Raw genomic sequence first — 21434 nt, 5'->3', positions numbered from 1 at the left:
TACATTCTGGCTGCGACAGAATTGACAATGAAGCTTTTTCAAGGTTCTGAAGAGTATAAAAACTATTGAAAGAGTAGCATGAGAAAATAATTGGGTCATTTTGAAGTAATGGGATATTAATGCACCATTGGGTTTTTCTGACTGTCTTCCTGCCTCCTTTGTCAAAAATTGCCCTGAATCAGGACACGACAGATCACCAGGTGATTTACGGCTAATTAAAGCTAAGCCTTTAAGGCCCCACATGCTCAGAAGGTGGTCAGAAAAGTGCATCTGGAATCTTTAAAAATCCATCTTGCATCTCCTGGCCAACCTTCAAGACCACACCAAAAGGTATAGCATTGCCCAAAAACATCAGAGAAATGTAGCTCTTTCCTGTCAGTATATGCAAATAGTCTGTAATAAAAGCACGTTCATTCAGGAGCCTCAGGTACAGGGACGCAGGGGAAGGTCACATTGGAGGGAAAATTATTCTCTTCACGGCATAGTAATGAAAGCTTTTTTTATCGAGCGATGCCAGTTAGGTTCTTGTCCTCGGCTCTCTGCTGCACTGCTGGCCTGGACGCTACCTGTGTTTATTTACTCTGTCCTCAGCAGGACAGCAGATACCTATGGGACTACCATGACAAAGTGATCTGGTGACTAATTGCATCAAAGAGGAATGTAATGCCCACAGTTAACATTGAAGGTTATATTTGTATGTAGATTGTGCACTAATGAAATCATCTTCCATGCCTAATACCTCGTGAAATGTAGCAACTGCAGTCCCCCAACCCCCCATCCTCGTTATGCTTGTTTGATTTTCATGTACATATAAACACTTACCGTTTTAGAAGCTTTCCCATTCAAAGCAGTTTTATGACTCTTTCCTTCCCAGCTGCCAGTGACTTAGGGACTCTGTTACTTCCAAACCTCGCACATGATGAAGAGCACCTCCGTGCTCTGAGTGGAGAGGAGGAGAGGGTGAGGGGTGGACTGTTTCGGAGGTAGTGTGTTGCCTTTGTGAGTGATTTGTAGGGGACAGCGTCCACTATTTCAAAAGACCTGAAAGTATTGATCTAATCCTCAAAGAGCTGACACCACATGTATCGTCTGAAGTTGTCTCATCTGGAAAGGCTGTTCCAAGAAGAGGCCCTACATCAGGGAAAAAGAAATCCTTTTCTATTTGGAAGAGGATATGTAGACAAACCTCACAGACTGTAACCACAGAGGCAATATGGGAGAAAAATACTGGAATCAAAAAGTACTACTCTGCTGCTTAAATCACTCTGCGGGCTCAGAAACACTTGTGCAAATAGTTTAAAAAGGTCGCATCTATGAGCGGAAGCTAGAACTCTGTCAAGGAGAAAAAATATATATAACCAAGATCCATAAAAGCTGCTGCTTTTTTGTCTGTGACTGACCAGAGGTAAAGTGGAAAACTGCTGTGTGATCTGATGAATCAAAATGAAAAATCCTCTCTGGAGATCATGGACAGTGCTTCCTCTGAAAGGAATCCAGGTCATCAGCTTATCAGTGCTCAGTCCAAAAACTATTATCTTGTCATAGTTTGGAGGAGCATTACTGCACAAAACACAGATGAGTGGCATGTCTGTGAAGACACAACTAGTGCTAGATAATTTATAAATGACTATTTATTAAATTATTGAATTAATAATTGGAGTTGGAGGAACATACTCTGCTATCTGGGTGAGATCTTTTTCAGAGAAAGGCGTTACTACAGCATGGCTCCTCAGTAAAGAAGTTTAGGTGCTGAATTGATCTGCCAGTAAACCATACTGGCATATCCCCCCCCCCCATGAGCTCTTTAACATCTGCAGCACTGATCATTTTCATGACTGTTAAAGCATTTCATTTTCTCAAAACAGGTGGCACCTTTTCGTGACTCATTTCCAATGCAGAGTGTGGATCTCGTGTCTTGAGTTTGAAGTCGTAGTTGATCAAAGATGTTATGCCAAACACGTCTTTAACATCAGAGGAACCATATGTCTTTGCACAGTCATTAATTTCATGCTGGATGTTGGCTGTTTATGTTCTGTCTTTTCTGTCCTGTCCTACCAAAGTTATTGTCCTCTGAGTCTCACTTCCTGTTGTAATAAGGGATACTGACCACCAGGCAGATGGCTGTCAGCCAGGCGAGGATGGCAGAAGGGCCCTGTCGACCCGAACATTCACACACACAATTAAACATTCACACACTTCCACTGTCTTACATACAGTGACAAATGCCAACATACACGGAGCTGAGGGTCTCGGAGAGTGTCCCCGTCAATGACAAATTGCAGCCCAAAACAACAACAACACCCGGCGTATCTCTTCAGAGGGACCCTTGAGATCGCTCACAGGGTGACCCAGTTCCATCATGTCGCCTCTTCTTACCAATCCCTTTCTAATTTCTGTTGAAAGCAGTATGTCCTCCCTGCATTCACAACAACCATAGCATCACTTTCAAGGTCCTGTTGTAACAAACAAATAATTTCTACACACTAAGGTTTATTTCTTATTGCAAATAACAAAAGGACATTGCTAATATCACATATAAAAAAATATCTTAAACCAACTTAAGAATATATATTTCTTCATTCTTAATTCAGCCTCTTTTTTTAATATACAGCAAATAGATTAAATGCAATGCAGCAGTCTTGGTTTTGAATATTAATATTAACATTTGCCCATTTCACCCAGCATGACAGTGATTCTGTCAGTCTAGACTCATATTGGGAAACACTGGTAAACACCTGCTTAACACTAAAGTCCTTGGTTCCAACACCTTAAGGCGCTAATCTGCTCCTGTCCTGTAGCAGAATCATATTCATTGGCCAGTCATTGCTCAGGTAGTAAGTCCTTCTTTCTAGTCAGATATTTTTTTTATACTAAAGGAAATTATTAAATCTGTTACCAAAAGGAAAATGGTTTTATTCGGGACATTATTCATGATTGTGCAGAAGAAATGCAGTGTTCTCCTGTACTGTTACCTTGGATTGAAAGAAGGCTAAAATAATGTTATTTTTAATCAATGGGAATAAGTTTCCCTCTCCCTGAGCCGTCACCTTATCGTGGTGGAGGGGTTTGTGCGTCCCGAAGATCCTAGCAGCTATGTTGTCGGGGGCTTTATGCCCCTGGTAGGGTCACCCATGGCAAACAGGTGTCTAGGGGAGGGACCAGACCAAGCACGGCTCATAGACCCCTATGACGATGACAAACCTGGGCATAAATGTTCCCTTGCCCGGACGCGGGTTACCGGGACCCCCCTCTGGAGCCAGGCCTGGAGGCGGGGTACGAGAGCGAGCGTCTGGTGGCCGGGCCTTCGCCCATGGGGCCCGGTCGGGCTCAGCCCGAAAGGGTTACATGGGCCCCACCTCCCGTGGGCTCACCATCTGCGGGAGGAGCCGTAGGGGTCGGGTGCAATGTGAGCTGGGCGGCAGCAAGGGGCGGGGACCCTGGCGGTCCGATCCCCGGCTGCAGAAGCTGGCTCTAGGGACGTGGAACGTCACCTCTCTGGTGGGGAAGGAGCCTGAGCTTGTGCGCGAGGTTGAGCGGTTCCGACTAGATATAGTTGGACTCACCTCGACGCATGGCTTGGGCTCTGGAACCAGTACCCTCGAGAGGGGCTGGACCTTCTTCCACTCTGGAGTTGCTCATGGTGAGAGGCGCCGAGCAGGTGTGGGCATTCTCATCAGCCCCCAGCTTGGTGCCTGCACGTTGGGGTTTACCCCGGTGGATGAAAGGGTAGTTTCCCTCCGCCTCCGGGTGGGGGGACGGGTCCTGACTGTTGTCTGTGCTTATGCGCCGAACAGCAGTTCAGAGTACCCACCCTTTCTGGGGTCCTTGGAGGGAGTGCTGGAGGGTGCTCCTTCTGGGGACTCCATTGTTCTGCTGGGGGACTTCAATGCTCACGTGGGCAATGACAGTGAGACCTGGAGGGGAGTGATTGGGAGGCATGGTCCCCCCCCTCTGAACCCAAATGGTGTTTTGTTATTGGACTTCTGTGCTCGTCATGGATTGTCTATAACGAACACCATGTTCCAGCATAAGAGTGTCCATATGTACACCTGGCATCAGGATTCCCAGGGCCGCAGTTCAATGATCGACTTTGTAGTCGTATCGTCGGACCTGCGGCCACATGCCTTGGACACTCGGGTGAAGAGGGGGGCGGAGCTGTCAACTGATCACCACCTGGTGGTGAGTTGGCTCAGATGGTGGGGGAGGAAGCCGGTCAGAGCTGGCAGGCCCAAACGTGTTGTGAGGGTCTGCTGGGAACGTCTGGCTGAGTCCCCTGTCAGAGCGAGCTTCAACTCCCACCTTCAGCAGAGCTTCGAACATGTCCCGGGTGAGGCGGGGGACATTGAGTCCGAATGGGCTGTGTTCCGTGCCTCTATTGCTGAGGCGGCCAGCCGGAGCTGTGGCTGCAAGGTCGTTGGTGCCTGTCGTGGCGGTAATCCCAGGACTCGTTGGTGGACACCAGCAGTGAGGGATGCTGTCAAGCTGAAGAAGGAGTCCTATCGGGCCTTCTTGGCCTGTGGGACTCTGGAGGCAGCTGATGGGTACCGACGGGCTAAGCGGCATGCGGCTTCGGCCGTTGCCGAGGCAAAAACTCGGGCATGGGAGGAGTTCGGCGAGGCCATGGAGAAAGACTTCCGGATGGCTTCGAGGAGATTCTGGTCCACCATCCGGCGGCTCGGGGGGGGGGGGGGAAGCAGTGCTCCATCAATACTGTGTACAGTGGAGATGGGGAGCTGCTGACCTCAACTCGGGACGTTGTGGGTCGGTGGAGGGAATACTTCGAAGACCTCCTCAATCCTACCAACACGGCTTCCCATGAGGGAGCAGAGCTGGTGGACTCAGGGGTGGACTCTCCTATCTCTGGGGCTGAAGTCGCTGAGGTGGTCAAAAAGCTCCTTGGCGGCAAGGCCCCGGGGGTGGATGAGATCCGCCCGGAGTTCCTTAAGGCTCTGGATGCTGTGGGGCTGTCCTGGCTGACACGCCTCTGCAGCATCGCGTGGACATCGGGGGCAGTACCGCTGGATTGGCAGACTGGGGTGGTGGTCCCCCTTTTTAAGAAGGGGGACCGGAGGGTGTGTTCCAATTACAGGGGAATCACACTCCTCAGCCTCCCTGGTAAGGTCTATTCAGGGGTCCTGGAGAGGAGGGTCCGCCGGATAGTCGAATCCCGGATTGAGGAGGAGCAGTGTGGTTTTCGTCCTGGTCGCGGAACAGTGGACCAGCTCTATACCCTCTCTGGGGTCCTGGAGGGGGCATGGGAGTTTGCCCAACCAGTCTACATGTGCTTTGTGGACCTGGAGAAGGCATTCGACCGTGTCCCCCGGGGGCTCCTGTGGGGGGTACTCCGGGAGTATGGGGTACCGGACCCCCTTGTACGAGCTGTCCGGTCCCTGTACGACAGGTGTCAGAGCTTGGTCCGCATTGCCGGTAGTAAGTCGGATTCGTTTCCGGTGAGGGTTGGACTCCGCCAAGGCTGCCCTTTATCACCGATTCTGTTCATAACTTATATGGACAGAATTTCTAGGCGCAGCCGAGGGGTTGAGGGGATCCGACTTGGTGGCCTCAGGATTGGGTCCCTGCTTTTTGCGGATGACGTGGTCCTGTTGGCTTCGTCTGGTCGTGATCTCCAGCTCTCGCTTGAGCGATTCGCGGCCGAGTGTGAAGCGGCTGGGATGGGAATCAGCACCTCAAAATCTGAGACCATGGTCCTCAGCCGGAATAGGGTGGATTGCCCTCTCCGGGTCGGGAGTCAGGTCCTGCCTCAAGTGGAGGAGTTTAAATATCTCGGGGTCTTGTTCACGAGTGAGGGAAGGATGGAGCGTGAGATCGACAGACGGATCAGTGCGGCGTCTGCAGTAATGCGGGCTCTGCGCCGGTCTGTCGTGGTGAAGAAGGAGCTGAGCCAGAAGGCGAAGCTCTCGATTTATCAGTCGATCTACGTTCCTACCCTCACCTATGGTCATGAGCTGTGGGTCGTGACCGAAAGAACGAGATCTCGTATACAGGCGGCTGAAATGAGTTTCCTCCGCAGGGTGGCCGGGCTCTCCCTTAGAGATAGGGTGAGGAGCTCAGTCATCCGGGAGGGACTCAGAGTAGAGCCGCTGCTCCTTCGCATCGAGAGGAACCAGTTGAGGTGGCTCGGGCATCTGGTCAGGATGCCTCCTGGACGCCTCCCTGGTGAGGTGTTCCAGGCACGTCCCTCGGGGAGGAGACCCCGGGGAAGACCCAGGACACGCTGGAGGGATTACATCTCTTGGCTGGCCTGGGAACGCCTCGGGATCCCCCCCGCAGAGTTGGCAAATGTGGCTGGGGAGAGGGAAGTCTGGGCTTCCCTGCTTAGGCTGCTGCCCCCGCGACCCGACCCCGGATAAGCGGCAGAAGATGGATGGATGGATGGACGGATGGGAATAAGTTTCATGTCATAGCTTTGGGCAAGACTGATGTGGCTTTTCTTGAATATCTTGTTTGTTTAAGTCTCATCTCCTCCCCCATGGGTGAGCCATAAATGAAATTACTCAGAAGTCTCCTATGAGACGTAAATTCCACAGGATGTAAGCAAAGCGTTCTTTGTAACGGTGGCGACACATTATGAATGTGTGATAAGGCAGAATGGGCGCGGTTGCTATCACACTTAAGCGGTGCATCTCTGCATTAAGTGGTTGAAGATGGCTGCAAGCAATGCAGGTGCGTAAGCCTCGGTGCAATGAGAGGCAGTGAGAGAGCGAGGGAGCCTGGGATCAGTGTGCTGCGCTGTTCATCACTGCAGCAGTACACCAGCCCCCAAATCTCCTATCGTACAGAGGTGCTGACTGCCTGCCCCATGCCTCTCTACCCCTCTTTCTCTGCTTTCCTCAAGAGGATGTGCTGATGATGCTCTGTCTTTTCTTTAGGAGAGATGAACTATAGGTTTTGGAAAAACCTGCAGAGAATCAGCTGTCTCTATTATCTTCAATATTAATGCTTTCCAGCTTATTAGTTTGCATTTCTTGACTGTTTTCATCGACAATGCAAGTTTTGGCCTTTTCAGTGTGTTGGACCCACTTCTCCCCATATTAAGAGATCTTATTTACGTCACGTAAACACTCCAGTGTGCGCCGTTCAGCCATATCAGTCAGAGAAAATTCAGCTGCCTCCTTTTGTCGCAGTTCAAAGATACACCCTGCATGATCATCCAGGGTTAAACAAGGTCAGAAGTGTTCCCTCCAGCACTGCTGCTTTAATGCTTATTGAAGGTACACTGTGTACCCAACTACAGACAAGATATAAGAACAGTTCATCGATGTGGTTTTTATCTGTGTTGTTTCATGTTCCATAGTGTTCACACAAATTCAGCGTTCTGTTTCCTGCTTTTTGTTTAATTTGATATCCTTCATTGTACTGTACACACATGAAACAAGAAGTCTTATTTCAATATTTTATATTCCGTACCATTATTGTGGAAGTGTTGAATCAGGGGGAGCAGGAAGGAAGATATGGGGTCAAGGCAAAAACATGGATGACTAATCAAACATGACTACACCTCTGTGCTGCTAAGGCAAAATATTTGTTTCTATTTGCAAATGTATTCCAGCTGAAGTCAAATCTACTCCTAATGTGTCTGTTTTTGTGATATCTTTCAAACTGATAAGTTTTACTAATTAAACAGCTCTTTTTTTCTGTCTTCAGTGACATTGAATGCATGATAATCCAACCTCCCACTGTATCCCCCACTCAACCTCGAAATGACCTTCAGTGCCACACAGCTGGCTTTTTTCAGCAGGTCACCATTTCTCCACAGTAATGTTTTAGACAGTCGATATTTTCCCTCTTCCGTCATGTTGTTTTCCTCTCACAAGTAGAATGCATCTAAATCTTATATAATTACCATTTTGCGTTGTACTGATAGCTGCTTTTGCTCATCATCAAGAGTAGTAGCTTCCCTTTATAACTGAGGAGATGTTGGGATGACTGGTGCTCTAAGATGATGCACAGCGCCTATATGGCTCAAAGCTGGATGTAAATAACACTCTGCTTGGTAAAGCAACTCCTCCCCAAATTAATTTGGTATTCTTATGGCTGTATGTTGCTTTATTCTAATTCATCATATTTCTTTTATTCTGGATATCAGCAGTACAGACACTACAGTGTGTTTGGTACATAGATATGCAATCAAAATATCCTTATTGCCTTCACATTTCTTTTAGGATTTTACTTATGCATCAAAGTCCACAGTCTAATGAAGCACTCACTCAGTTATTTTTGTCTTGTCCTTCTTCCCTTCTGCAGTGCCATGCGTGTGCTGTTGTCTAAACTACCAAGGCCCTGGATTGTAGATGAGAAGAAGGATGACGGTTACACTGCACTGCATCTCGCAGCCCTCAACAACCACGTGGAGGTGGCTGAACTTCTGGTGCATCAGGTAACAACAAGCAAAACCTACAACTAATACATGTAAACTCTTCCTAGCTCACTGAACTTGACGTCAAAAGCATTACTTCTTTATGGAGCCATGTCTGCACAGTTTAATCACATACAGATCATCTTACCAGACCAGCCGATCCTCCCCAGTTTTTATCACCCATATGTTACCTTTTTAAGCCGGAGATCCAGTCCCTGTATTCCTCTGTATCCATAAATGTAGATGTAAATTTAAAAAAAAAAAAAAAAAAATCAAGCAAAAGCCCTTCATTGTATTTACCTGCATAAATAAAGCGTGAACTATTAAGTTTAAAATAGAATCATATCTGTTTAGTTGAGAATGGATGTCATGGAAAACATGTGGCAAATTAGCCCCCCCCCCCCCCCCCCCCCCCCTACAGTTACTATCATCTCGTAGCATTGCAGCATCAATTCAGCATGCACTCTTTACCCAACAAAAGCCCACTGAAAAAACAGCCTCTGCTTTCCTTGCACCCACCAATCATTGAAGCTTACTGTAAAGTGTATATATATATATCTATATATATCTATATCTATCTATATATATATATATATATATATATATATATATATATATATATATATATATATATATATATATATATATATATCCATGAATTATTGAATCCATAAGGTTCACAGGACCTCCAAGGGTATTCTTCAGGGCTGCTGGGCCTCACATGCTCCTCCTCCTGCAATTATAGGTTCACGCTCTTTTTCCCTTTTGAGATTGCAGGTTTAACTCCCTAAAGGCTAATGCATACAGGAGTTTACAGCAAAAGTCACCTGATCCAGCCAAAACTGGGTTAATGAGGACATGGTGCAAGGCAGTAATGTTGCTGCAAGATTCCAACGCATGAATGTTCGCTGTGCAAGCTACCTTTCAGCAGGGACACCCCCACCCCCCCCCCCCCCCCCACCCCAAGTTCCTGCAATGGGCTTGTTCGCAGTGATGGCTCAGCTTTCTATTCAGAAACTGCACCACACTACAAGGTGCACTGCAGATTTCCTGCCAGCCAACCAGCCAGTGAGACGGTCTTATTACTTTGGGATTTTACACACTGGCTGATCACAATGCTTATCTTTCCTCCACATCTCCTCAGCTGAGGTGTTTGCAATTGGAAATGACAATCACGTGCAGCATTATTGTGGGCTGCCTTTTTTTTGTAGCCCCCTTGTTGATGCGTTGTTGATTGAAGGGGTTGAAAGACAGAAGCTGCTGTCATGGAACATTAGGTCAAAAAGATTATTAAAACCTTTTATGAACCAAACAATTATTATTTTTTTAAATGAACTTTTTTGTGTTTCTTTTTATCTGTACCTCTCCCTTTTGTGTCATCGCTACAAGGATATATGTGTGTGATGGATTATGCTATGTTGTGTATGCATGCTTACATACAAAAAATGTTTATTATGCATATTTGCTTCCACCCCCAGGGCAACGCCAGCTTAGACATTCAGAATGTAAACCAGCAGACGGCATTACACCTTGCAGTGGAGCGCCAGCACACTCAAATAGTTCGGGTTAGTGTATAAATTTCTTTCCTTTTACTCTTTTCCGTCCTTATTATGATCCTTACCTGCATCACTTGTACTAGTAATGGAACCTGCTTCCTTTGTTATCTGTCAGCCCCTCTTTTGTGCACAAAAGGGAGTAAAGCAACATCAGTGCAGCCCCACGTTTAATTTACACGGTTGGATGTCCTGCAGTTGAATAAGGTTGTACCTCAGAGGGGAGGGGAAATGTTCTTTGAGGCAGCGTCTTGGTCAGAGCTTTGTGATGTAGCGCTGTTGTGAGATTGCCACGTTGCCACCTTGTGGACTTGTGGAAAAAATGCACTCCATAATTGAAAAGTACAATGCTGAAGCAGTTCAATGTAAGCAGCAGCCTTATAAATCAGCACTGTGGCATTTGCATTGTAGCATAAAATGAAAGTTGCTTTATGGTGGTTGGAAGAGTTCCTGCTTGACTGCCTGATGATGTGACTCTTTGTTTATATGATTCTCTTTACAGCTGCTGGTGCGGGCAGAAGCAAAGCTCGATGTACAGGACAAGGATGGAGATACTCCACTTCACGAGGCACTGCGTCACCACACACTTTCCCAATTGCGACAACTCCAGGATATGCAGGATGTCAGCAAAGTGGAGCCTTGGGAGCCCTCCAAGAACACAGTACATATACATTTATTATTAAGTTAGGTTTCTTGAGGTGACATAAGGCGTTGTGGAATTAAGAAGTTCGTAATTAGAATTAAACTAATTTACTTGGGCACAGTTTCTAACAAGTTAACTTAATTGCTGTTCTGTTCTGTACCTCTATGTACATAAGTTGATTTTATTTTTAGATCTAATTAATGAAAAACACTGTAAAGGGGTAAGTCTGGAAATTTGAGGTCAGTGGTAAAGAAATGTGGTTCCATACTGTCCGATAATCTCCCAGTTAGACTTCTGCCTCTGTCATGATGACATTTGCCGTGCATATTATTTAAAGGGCTTTTTTCTTGTTGGGGATCCCACTCAAGTGTCAGTATCATGGCCTTTGACATTCTGTCATCTTGTGAGAGTCATCAAGACAAAACTATATTTGTACACAAATATAGTAAAATTTGTGCCAGTAAGTCTGGAATCTCACATTTTCCCTCACCTACCTTGCCTGCTGTTTCTCTTATGTGTAGGTTGACTGGGTCCCCTTTGCAGAGACCAAATGGCACATGTCAGAGTGGAACACTCTCCATATTAACACCACATCATTAATCACATCAGGGAAGATTTTAAAGCCTTGCTTAGCGACAGATTTTCCATACTTGTCACCTTCTGTCTCCCTTCCACTCCTTTTTCCTTTTCTTTAAGTCCCCCTTCATGCCCTGTCCTGTTCCCCCCACAGAGGAGAGGAACAGACAGACAACAGGCCTAATTGAAAAATGTGCAGTTGGGTCACTCTCCCATAGCTCTCCCTTCCCCGTCAAGATGAGAATTGAATTAGCTGGTCCGATGGCTCCATCAGCTGAGATGCAAAAGCTACTGGTTGAAGACAATCAGACATGGAAAGCCTAAATTGCTTGGGAGAGAGTAGCTTTGGATTGGGGTTGACAAGTGAAGTGATGAGTAATGCGAGTAAAAGAGACGGAACAGTTAATGGGATTTTGTAAGCAGGTTATACGGCCTGATCCTCAGGCATGTTAGTTATTTTATTGAGAACTGATCTGTTCTTTGACACGGTTCATCAGAGTTTAACTTTGAAGACAAAAACCTATTTTAATTGAAAAGTTACTATAATAATGAATCTTATTATTATTTTTTTTTTTATTTTTATTACTTTTAACTCCGTTATTGCTTAAAGTGACTGTGTGAGAGGATGCTACTTCACTGTCTTTAACCTATGAATAATCTGTGGTGTCAAAAGTAGAAAAGCTTGTTGCATCTCTGAGTTCATTTGTTTTTTGTCTTTCTGTGCGTCTCTGCAGTTAATCATGGGCTTGGGCACACAGGGGGCAGAGAAGAAGAGTGCAGCATCCATCGCCTGCTTCCTGGCAGCTAATGGGGCAGATTTGACCATTCGCAACAAAAAGGGACAGTCCCCACTAGACCTGTGTCCTGACCCCAGCCTTTGTAAGGCTTTGGCCAAATGTCACAAAGAGAAGAGCAGGTAAAGATCCCAGGAATTGGTTGACATTTTGGGAGCCGTAGTTACTTGCTTTCTTGCTGAGAACTGGACAAGAAAATCGATACCACTCAGGTCTGTAAGGTAAATGTGAAGCTAGAACCCAGAGACATTGGTCGGACATTAACTTAAAGACAAAAGTATATAAATAAAAAGAAGAAATTTTCCGGATTTGCTAAGAAGTCTGCCTGCATATAATTTTAAGTAAATATTTCATAAAAAAATTTATGTGCAAAAACATTTTGGAATATCACAGTGTAACATCACGTGCTGATTTTAACTAAGTTAAAACCCAGATTTTATTTTATTTTATTTTAATTTATTTAACTTCCTTTCATGTTTATATTGCCAGTTAGGAATAAAAATGTGTTAGAGATTCACAATGCTCTTCAAAAGCTATTTGCAGCTTTTGTCTCACATTTTCAGCCTATTTTCTAAGTTATCTGACACGACACTTCTTCTTTTAACACCTAACAAGCTCTGGTTGTGCTGTCTGTATTCCAGTGGCCAAGTGGGAACCCGCAGCCCATCGCTCAACAGCAACATTGAGTCTCTTGAGGAGTGCATGGTGTGTTCCGACATGAAGAGAGACACACTGTTTGGGCCCTGCGGACACATTGCCACTTGCTCCCTTTGCTCACCTCGTGTCAAAAAGTGTCTCATATGCAAGGAACAGGTTCAGTCACGAACAAAGGTATCAAGAGGAGTGCTAATTTGCCACAAATGTAGAGAATTCCAAGACTGGAAAGACATGTATTCGGTTCTTGTGTTTGATGTGTGTCTTTACAGATTGAGGAGTGTGTAGTCTGCTCTGACAAAAAGGCAGCTGTGTTGTTTCAGCCCTGTGGTCACATGTGCGCTTGTGAAAGTAAGTTACTTACTCGTGTCAGGATTATAAATGTCACTTTGATGCCTACTGCTCTCGTCTTGGCTTCATTTTCTTCAGCATTTGCTTAATTGGGTTGTTCTGAACGTGCTTGCGTGTGTGTCCTCTGCAGACTGTGCCAGCCTTATGAAGAAATGCGTACAATGCCGGGCTGTGGTGGAACGCCGCACCCCCTTTGTTCTCTGCTGCGGAGGGAAAGGTATGGAGGATGATGCCGCTGATGATGATGATGATGATTATGATGATGATGATCATGATCTTAGTGAGTGAATCTTCCACATGTTCCCTTTTAATCTTCCCCCTTTTTAAAAATTGTTTTATTGCTCTTTTCTATTCTCTTTTCTTAGTATCCTTTAGTTGTTTACATTTTTTTTTTTTTTTTACTTTGTTGCTGCTTTGCTCATATATTTTGTTTGCATCACTTTTCTGTTGTTGTTTTGCATCCTAGCAGGCACATGAACTCTTTGCTAACCAAACTGATATTGTTGAGCCACCCAGTCTTACTTCTCTTTCCTGAAACAGGCATTTTTTTCTTCTTTACAACCAGTTAGTGTGTGTTGTCTTCAGTTTAGTTATTAGCCGTAGCAGATAGCAGCCTTACTAATGCTTAGCTGCCTCGTATGAAATCACCCATAAAGCTTCCAAAGACATTATATCATAATCTTTATACGTAGGGCTGTAACCATTTCTAGATTGAATTTGGTTGAATAACGTAATAATCTTAGAGTACACAGATGATCTAATTACCTTGTTTCTGTGGCTTCCAGACGTCTTGCTCATCACACTTATGTAAAATGGATTAATATATTTGTAAGCAAATGCTCCCCTTCAAATGAATTTCTGAGTAAGGACACAGAAATTTAGATATTATAAAATATTTCGGTTTGAATAAATATCCTGCAGATTTTCTTTCTTTATTTTAGTGTTTACTGAAGCTGTGTTTTTGTCATTTTCTGTTGAGTTAAAAGGGAAACTGTTGCAAGTTCACGACTTCCTGTTAACTGTGTTGTTTTCAGCAAATCTTACTTCCAGGTGTTGCCAGGTGTTTAAAACGTGAAAACAGACCCAAACACACTCTCACTCATGCAAGGGGCAGCATTGAATTCGTACATCTCATGTCCCAGTAATAAGTCCTGCTGTTGCCCATTTTAAACGTAGATATGCTGCATTAAAAACACTTGTCACTTGATAACTTTGTCTCCCTACATCTCTAGATTGCTAAATAGGTTTTTTTTATTTTTTTTTTTTTATTGTCCTTTTAACTCTGTTTGCACAGATATTAAACTCCTGCTTAGGACTGGCTGATGAAAAAAGAAAATGAAAAAGGGGTGTTGGGGCAGGGGGGGGATGAACACTTGCTGCTTTTTAATCAGTACTGTATAGAAATATCTATTTCCTTTTCCCTCTGTGAAAGCCACTTTCAACTTACTTGCTTCCTCTTCAAAAATTCTTCTTCTGAACCTACCTTAGAGGCTGTAGTGAGTAGTTTTGGTCATCAGGCCAGCTGTTGAGCTGGTGAGGGCAGCTGCTGCTATAACAATGTGACTGGTTATTCCCAGCAGGGAGCTCTAACACTATGGCAGGGGGATCGCAGGATCTTCTCCAGCCCAACAATCTGGCACTAAGTTGGTGTAAGTATACCTCCATGATCCCCTACTTTATTAAAGCCTTGTTTTTAAACAGCTCCCTCCAGTGCTGCCCTGGCCCCTCTCCCCTCCCATTAAGCCCATCCCTGTCTTTTTCTGTACTACGTACACACACACAGGCACACACACTGCTTATAAAAAGTTGGGGATATTCAGCTTTTGGGTAAAATATATAGAACATGTTGCTACTACACTGACAGAATACCATGAATGTGGGACATTTAAGTAGAATCCATTATTCAAAACAGTTTATTACATCAGTGTACAACAGCAGTGGGTGTACCACAACGTAAAATTTCAATGTCAGTAACTTTTCCTTTATTAAAAATAATCTTGGTCTGATGATGTCAAAATGTAAGCTGTATGACAAAGATGTCTATTGAGAAACAAGCTGTCATAAAACCCGAACATTTAGTTATTGATTTATCGTCCGACACTACTTTTGGAGTTTTTTGTGGTTCATCATTTTGTTAGAAAACAGCATGTTGTCTAATATATACTTAAACACTGAACAGTTTTATATGTGTATTCAAGAGTTTAGAGAATGTCAAATTAAGTTCACCTTTAAAGGTTTTAGTGTATTTTCGGTACTTTCTTTCTTTATTTATTATTATACAAAAAAAGTCCCTAACTTTTTGTGAGTAGTGTAGAGTAGTGTATACACTTTATACTTGCCACTTGATACTTGCCACACTAGTCTTTCACTTCATCTGGGAGATGTTTAGTCATTACAACCAAGCTACCTTGGAGTCACCAGCAGGACATCTGCCTGCAAATTTTAATGGCACATTCAGATAGTTTGTCACACATTTGTTACCAGCACTCAGAAAATCTTGCTGTGCCAAAAGCGCAGCTTCACTAGCTTATATCGTAGGTAATTACAAAGTGAGTTTTACTGAAGTAATTGCACTGAATGGTGAGTCAGGACACCGAACTAGAGGTGATCTGCCAAATCATAAACTTAGAAGCGCTTGTGTTTGTGATCATATAAAGAATTCAAGCTCTATGATGTGACAGAGCCCCCAGCTTGTGTCAGACTGCCAGTGCCGTTGTGATTACATTTCTGTTTTCTTGGCAGTAAAGTTTTTCTGCTTGAAATTTCAGCCGGCCATTTATGTATAATAGTTTGTATGATGTAATGGCTGGTTGCAGAATTGTTCCCCTTTTTCCTCCTCAACATGTGTTTGTGTCCACTTATGTCCAAACAGCCAGTGGAAACATACCAGCCCTGCAGAGAGACAAGGACAACACAAATGTCAATGCTGATGTGCAGAAGCTGCAGCAGCAGCTTCAAGACATAAAGGAACAGGTGTGGCCACAAATAAGTTATAGTTTGTAAACTATATCAGATGTACAACTGAATTAAACTGCGACATGATCTATTCTGCTCAGTTTTTGGGATTAAATGGATGGATAAAGTTAAAAACGTTAACTCTGTTTGCCCTTCTTTACCTTCCCACAGACCATGTGTCCTGTGTGTTTGGACCGACTGAAGAACATGATCTTCATGTGCGGTCACGGTACCTGCCAGCTGTGTGGGGACCGAATGAGCGAGTGCCCCATCTGCCGCAAAGCTATCGAGCGCCGCATCCTCCTTTATTAGACTTTCCAACAGACTTTTTCTTCTCAAAGTCCACATCGAGACACCTGCAAAGCCGCATCCACACCAGCTGCCGCTGCTACCATCCTCCCAGCTCCAGCTCAGTCAGGCACCTCTTACACCACATCGCTGATGCTCAGTTCAAGGTTGTGGTGGTATTCAGATGGATCTTCTGTTACGAAACACAAAAACTATGAATGAATTTTGATCATTTTCACTACTTTTTGTTTGTCCACAGTGCTGGAAGATCCTTACCATGTAGGAATCTTTCCCATTCTTCTGTTTAAGTTGTTTTTTATCTATTTTTACTTTATATTTGAAACTGTTTCTCCCTCTTTGAATATGAGGTTCAGGTTCAGCTGTGGATATGAGCTAAAGGGGCAAATCCCTTGTCTGGACTGTCCCACTAACTTGTGGCAACTCTATAGTGGAGGTGAGGTGGTTCTCTTATATATATGTAAACTTTTCATGAACCCATCACATTTAGTGTGAGCTGCGGTCAAGTTTTATTATATTTGTACGTCTTTATGCAAGTGTTTAATGGTGTTGGAAGCTCCAGATGTGGATTTCAAGTCCTTAATTATTCATGGCAGCACGGCATTTGGAACACGTTGCGCCATTTAGAGGTTCGGCAAGTGTTTCACTTTACTGTCAGCGTTCAGTTTGGCCGGTGTGGCACTCTGTATGCAGTCTGTCCTTGCAGCAGAAGAAGACCAAATGTTGGCAGTTTTGCACTAGAAAAGCTGAATGAATTTTCTGCTCAGTGAAAGAGCAATACAGTAGTCTGACTGCCAACAGGTAGCACAATACACCCATACTTTATTTACCAAGATGAAACAATAGCAGTGTTGCAACACCCGGCAGAATTAAGCTGCCATGTAGGGTTTCAAGGCCGACTTACAAACTCATTCAGCGTTTGTCCAGTGAGCGGTGTCTTTTCTGTTTTTTTTTTTTTGCACGCAAACCCATTTGATGCAAACGTTTCTGTAACTAGTATCTTGTCACACTTTGATGTTGAGGAACCATTGACACTTGATGGTATTGTCCAATTTAAAAAAAATGGTACAATTTTGATGAGCATTGCTAATTTACCATTGACGAGTCTGTGCCATTTGCTTCCAAAAATATACTTGTTAAATAATTTGTATGAAGATAAGGTGCTCTTTATCTTGTATTATGTTTTTTATTTAAGTCTATTCACTTTTCTCGAAATCAGCATTTATTGAGCTAGAGAGTACAATCTATTAGAAGATTAAAAATATAGAATAAATTATTTTGTATTGCTGCCCTAACTATAGGATTTATAGGTCTCACTGCCTTCCTACTATGTAGCCTCAAAGTCTCAAAACGTTCTGCTTTGATATTTACGTTAAAAATATGTGATGTACTTTTGTCAGCAATAGCTTTCTAGCAATCAGTAGTGGAAGACTTTGTTTTCTGAAGTAGGTCTTTGCAAGCCTAACGTTTTCATTTGTGAAACGGAAAGATCAGTTTTGTTGTGTAAAATGTCAAGTATCTTTTTACCAGTGTTTTATTTGGGATGAAAGCTAATGACTTTTAAAGACAGAGCTTGCCTTACCTCTTTTAAAAGGCAAGTTGCCCACGTGGAGGCTTGAAGCGAAGTGGTGAGTTTATGTGGAAATTTGCAACCATAGACAAGCTTTTTTGTTTGTTTGTTCATTGTTTTAAGGACTTAAAGCAACTTTTGAGTAAAGTTTTGATTCTTTTCACTGTTCGCGATAACACTTTTAAGCTAGCAGCACTAATAGGCTTTATGGTAGTGTTGTTTGTTATGGTTGTTTTAAAAAAAACAAAAAACCAACTATTTTGTACTTTATTTTCAATACCTGTAACTGTCCTGTTAGAGATGTATCAGTAGTGTTTTCTTTGGCATGAATGTTTTGACATGCAGTACGACTTGTATCCTGGAAAACCGTTCAGTCTGTATTGCTAACAAGTGCTTTTAAAACAACCATACAGCAGAAATAAAGTTCAACATGGACCATAGGACATTAAAATGTTCTTAGTTTCCAACTTCTTCTGCTGTGGTGTTCAGCAGCTAGTGTTTTGTTTTTGTTTTTCCACGTTGAGCTCACATGTTGTTGGCTTCTTACAGGCAGAAAATTAGCATTTTGTTTCTTTTCCCCTGCTGTGCAGTGTCTGCCTCACAGAGGAGACAGGGCGGCCGAGATGGGAGGTGCAGGGTAATTGAAAATGCTTGCACCTAATAATGAGTCAGCACTAGCATTTAAAAGGTCAGCTATACTAGTCAGGGTGTGGCAAAAAGAGAAAAAATGAGGATGGGTGAGGGGAAATAGAAAGAGGAAAAAAAAAACAAACACTCTACAGTGAAGATGTTTCCCAAATCGAGTGATGCATCTTCTCCAGTAAACAGTGTGACAACAAGGCGTCTCCAAAGCGCCGCGGAATTATGACCAAAGGTCGTTAATGTTGTAGCTCATTGACTAGTCCATTCATAACCCGGAGGACTTTGGAGTTGTCTCACAAGCAGCAGCAGTATGAAGCTGCTCGCGGCGCTACATTTATCATACTTTGACTCTGTCAGCACACACTGCGCAGCAGCATGACAACTTCTTACTCCCTCTCATATGGCTTTGCTTGAAGCTCAAACAGTTGGTTGCAAGTGTCTTACCAAGTCTGTGATGCTGCACTTGTCTAAAACATTCTTTTATGTTCCCCCTAAAAAGGATGCTTAATGCAGAAGTGGTTTGTCATTACCTCGCTAGGATAAGTAAACCCTTCTCTGGAAAGAGATGCTGCTTTGCTCTCATGTTGTTCCAGAACCTGGAAATACCATCAAGCGTAAAATTAATCCTTGTCTCATCACCATGTGTGCTGAATCTCCCAGGTACAAACACAGATGCTGGCAAATGAAAGGTGTCCTGAAATCAAATGAAGTTGTCTTTCTACGCTTTAGCCTCAAGGGTGGCGAGTCTGTTATTTTCAAAGTGAGTAGCAGATATTTTTTTTATTTGTTAGATCACCGGACAATTTTCCATTTCATGTTAGTCCAGCTGGAAAAGGCAGCTTTTATGGATTCATCAACAGGCTGTGCTCTTCCTTCATTGTTGCCATTTGGTGTTTTTGGCAACAATGTTGAGTCTGTTTAGAAAGCTGTATTTCATGTTGACTAAAAACTTTGAGATCCAGAAATTCCTTTACATTTGCATGCAAGACTGGCTAAAACGTATGGCCCAGAAACCGAAACTGCTCTTCTAGAGGGTCCAGTCTGGCCTCCAGGATTAATTTGATAACATGAAAATGACATAGAAGACATCAACTGCAAAGTTTTATTACAAGAAGCTGCATTTTCTTGGTGGTCAGGATTACTACCCAGATTTGAAATAGTACAAGTATGTACCAGTACATTAGAAGTAACTTGACAAGTTACTGTAATCGCAATATTTTGCATTGTAGATAATTAAATCCAAGGTTTTCAGCTTTCATGTTGTAACCTTGACTATAATTTTTCACCCATACAGCTTTTTAATGGCTAACGATTCCTTGGAGTACTTCAGACATGAAATGATCTCTGGGTTGCTTTTTTTTTTCATTTTTATTTGCATGCAGTCATGTAAATGTCCTGTGTGCCCAAGTAAACAGGTTAGCTGAGATTCCTTTTTCAGCATTTTCCAACAAAAAATAGATAAAACTTGATTAATCTCCAAAGGGGAAATTCAAGTGTCTGACAGCAAAAAACCAAGAACACGATGAATGACCCCTCTAAATAAATAAATAAATAAAATGTTACATTTTGATGTTTCAGTATTAGATATTTTAGAACAATTTTCTCCCAAAAATGTACTGGGATCAAGGCAAGTTTTCTTGTATAGCACGATTAAAAAGGGTGATTCAAAGTACTTTACAGAGATGAAACATTAGGAAATAACGTTTCAAATTAAAAACAAGAGGAAGGAAACGGAAGAGCATCAGATAAAACTGTTAAAAATGACCAAGTTTAAAAATTCCAGTCTAAAAGAAACCCTGCATTACCTTATTTGCAGTCCATAAATTCTCACATTTTAAGGCTGATTCTCCTTTAACACACACAACCTGGTGAAAAAAAACTTATCCAGATGTTTTTTTTTTTTTTTTTTTTGTTTAAGCAGGACTGGCCTGCAGTGTCTCGTTGTCAGACCCACTGAATAGAAATTCGATATCAGTTGTGAGGCCAGGTCATGTTAGCCAGCATTATTTTCTCCACTGTTGATAAGAAATGGAATGCAGCCATCTTCCAGAACGTTGTGAAAGCTAATCAGACAAAAGTGGAAACTGTTAAAGCATCATGTAAACATGATAAGTAAGGATTCAGATTTCTGTCAACATTAATGTAATGTTTGTGTTCCCTCATAATTTATATAAAGATTAAAAGAAAAAAAACATCACACTTAGCTACCCCTGTAAACTGCATAATAGAGCAGACCTCTCATCCGTCTCTGACAGACTACAGACTCATGCTGCCATGCTGACTGACTGTCAGGGTGCCGGAGACGCCACTATCTCCCCTCCATGCCTGATCCTGGGGAGCATCCCTGACTGCCTCACCCAGCGGTTTCAGCTGTTTGAAGGCTGTAATGTTTGCTGACTGGAGTGCAGGGGCTGTTACTCCCACACCAGGGGGAGGTCATCTAATCCGCTTGCAGCCCCACAGAGTGTGAGTGATGGTGGCCCAGCACTTCAGGCTCCGCCGAGCGGCAGATAGAGATGAACCGGGCCCCTGGAGAGGAGCGCACGATCAGGAGAGTGACCTGCTTCAAGTCTGTGCTCTGATCACAGGACAGGGTCAGTGACATCCATCTGTTGGTGGGCTCAGCATGCTGCAGGGGGAGGCGGGTGCATGTCCCCCCCCCCCTCTCAGGGTTTAACCTTGGTGTTAGTTCTGAAGTTATGAGCTGACAGAAATGAAGTCTGAGAGTTCTGATGTGCAGGGCTCAGATCCCAGCACAAGGTGGCAGCATACCCAGTGGCTAAACATTGCTGCTCCCTACTGTCATATAAAAACTTTTTATGGTGCAGACAGCACAAGAATTTAAAATAAGCCACTTTGTCATGATATGACAGCAGCTTATAGACATTGGTAAGTGTCTAAAATGATCCTGTAGTTGTTCTAAACTACCCAGAATCATTCTGAGTTGTGAATCAAGGGGAAAAAAAGCATCTTAGTAAGGAACTTGGACATAAAATAGTATTTATTGCATGTG

General features: G+C 43.5%; 1 protein-coding gene across 4 annotated transcripts in view; it reads left to right on the top strand.

Annotated features, from left to right (window-relative positions):
- Positions 1–18908, top strand: part of mib1 (MIB E3 ubiquitin protein ligase 1) — a 56093-nt gene extending 37185 nt beyond the window's left edge. The window contains exons 13-22 of one of the 4 annotated variants that reach the window (XM_079243356.1): positions 8266–8398; positions 9856–9942; positions 10433–10591; positions 11884–12065; positions 12585–12774; positions 12870–12948; positions 13079–13165; positions 14529–14597; positions 15821–15921; positions 16075–18908. In XM_079243356.1, the coding sequence (XP_079099482.1) occupies positions 8266–8398; positions 9856–9942; positions 10433–10591; positions 11884–12065; positions 12585–12774; positions 12870–12948; positions 13079–13165; positions 14529–14597; positions 15821–15921; positions 16075–16215 (1228 nt within the window). In that variant the 3' untranslated portion in view covers positions 16216–18908. Of the gene's footprint in view, positions 1–8265; positions 8399–9855; positions 9943–10432; positions 10592–11883; positions 12066–12584; positions 12775–12869; positions 12949–13078; positions 13229–14525; positions 14598–15820; positions 15922–16074 lie in introns of all 4 variants that reach the window. The other 3 variants (XM_079243355.1, XM_079243354.1, XM_079243353.1) reach the window with 3 other exon arrangements.
- The last annotated feature ends 2526 nt before the right edge of the window (positions 18909–21434 follow it).

Source organism: Telmatherina bonti (genome assembly GCF_933228915.1).
Source record: "Telmatherina bonti genome assembly, chromosome: 7".
Classification (NCBI taxonomy): Eukaryota; Metazoa; Chordata; class Actinopteri; order Atheriniformes; family Telmatherinidae; genus Telmatherina; species Telmatherina bonti.
Note: the sequence above shows the minus strand (reverse complement) of the source record. Positions and strands in the feature narration are given on the sequence as shown.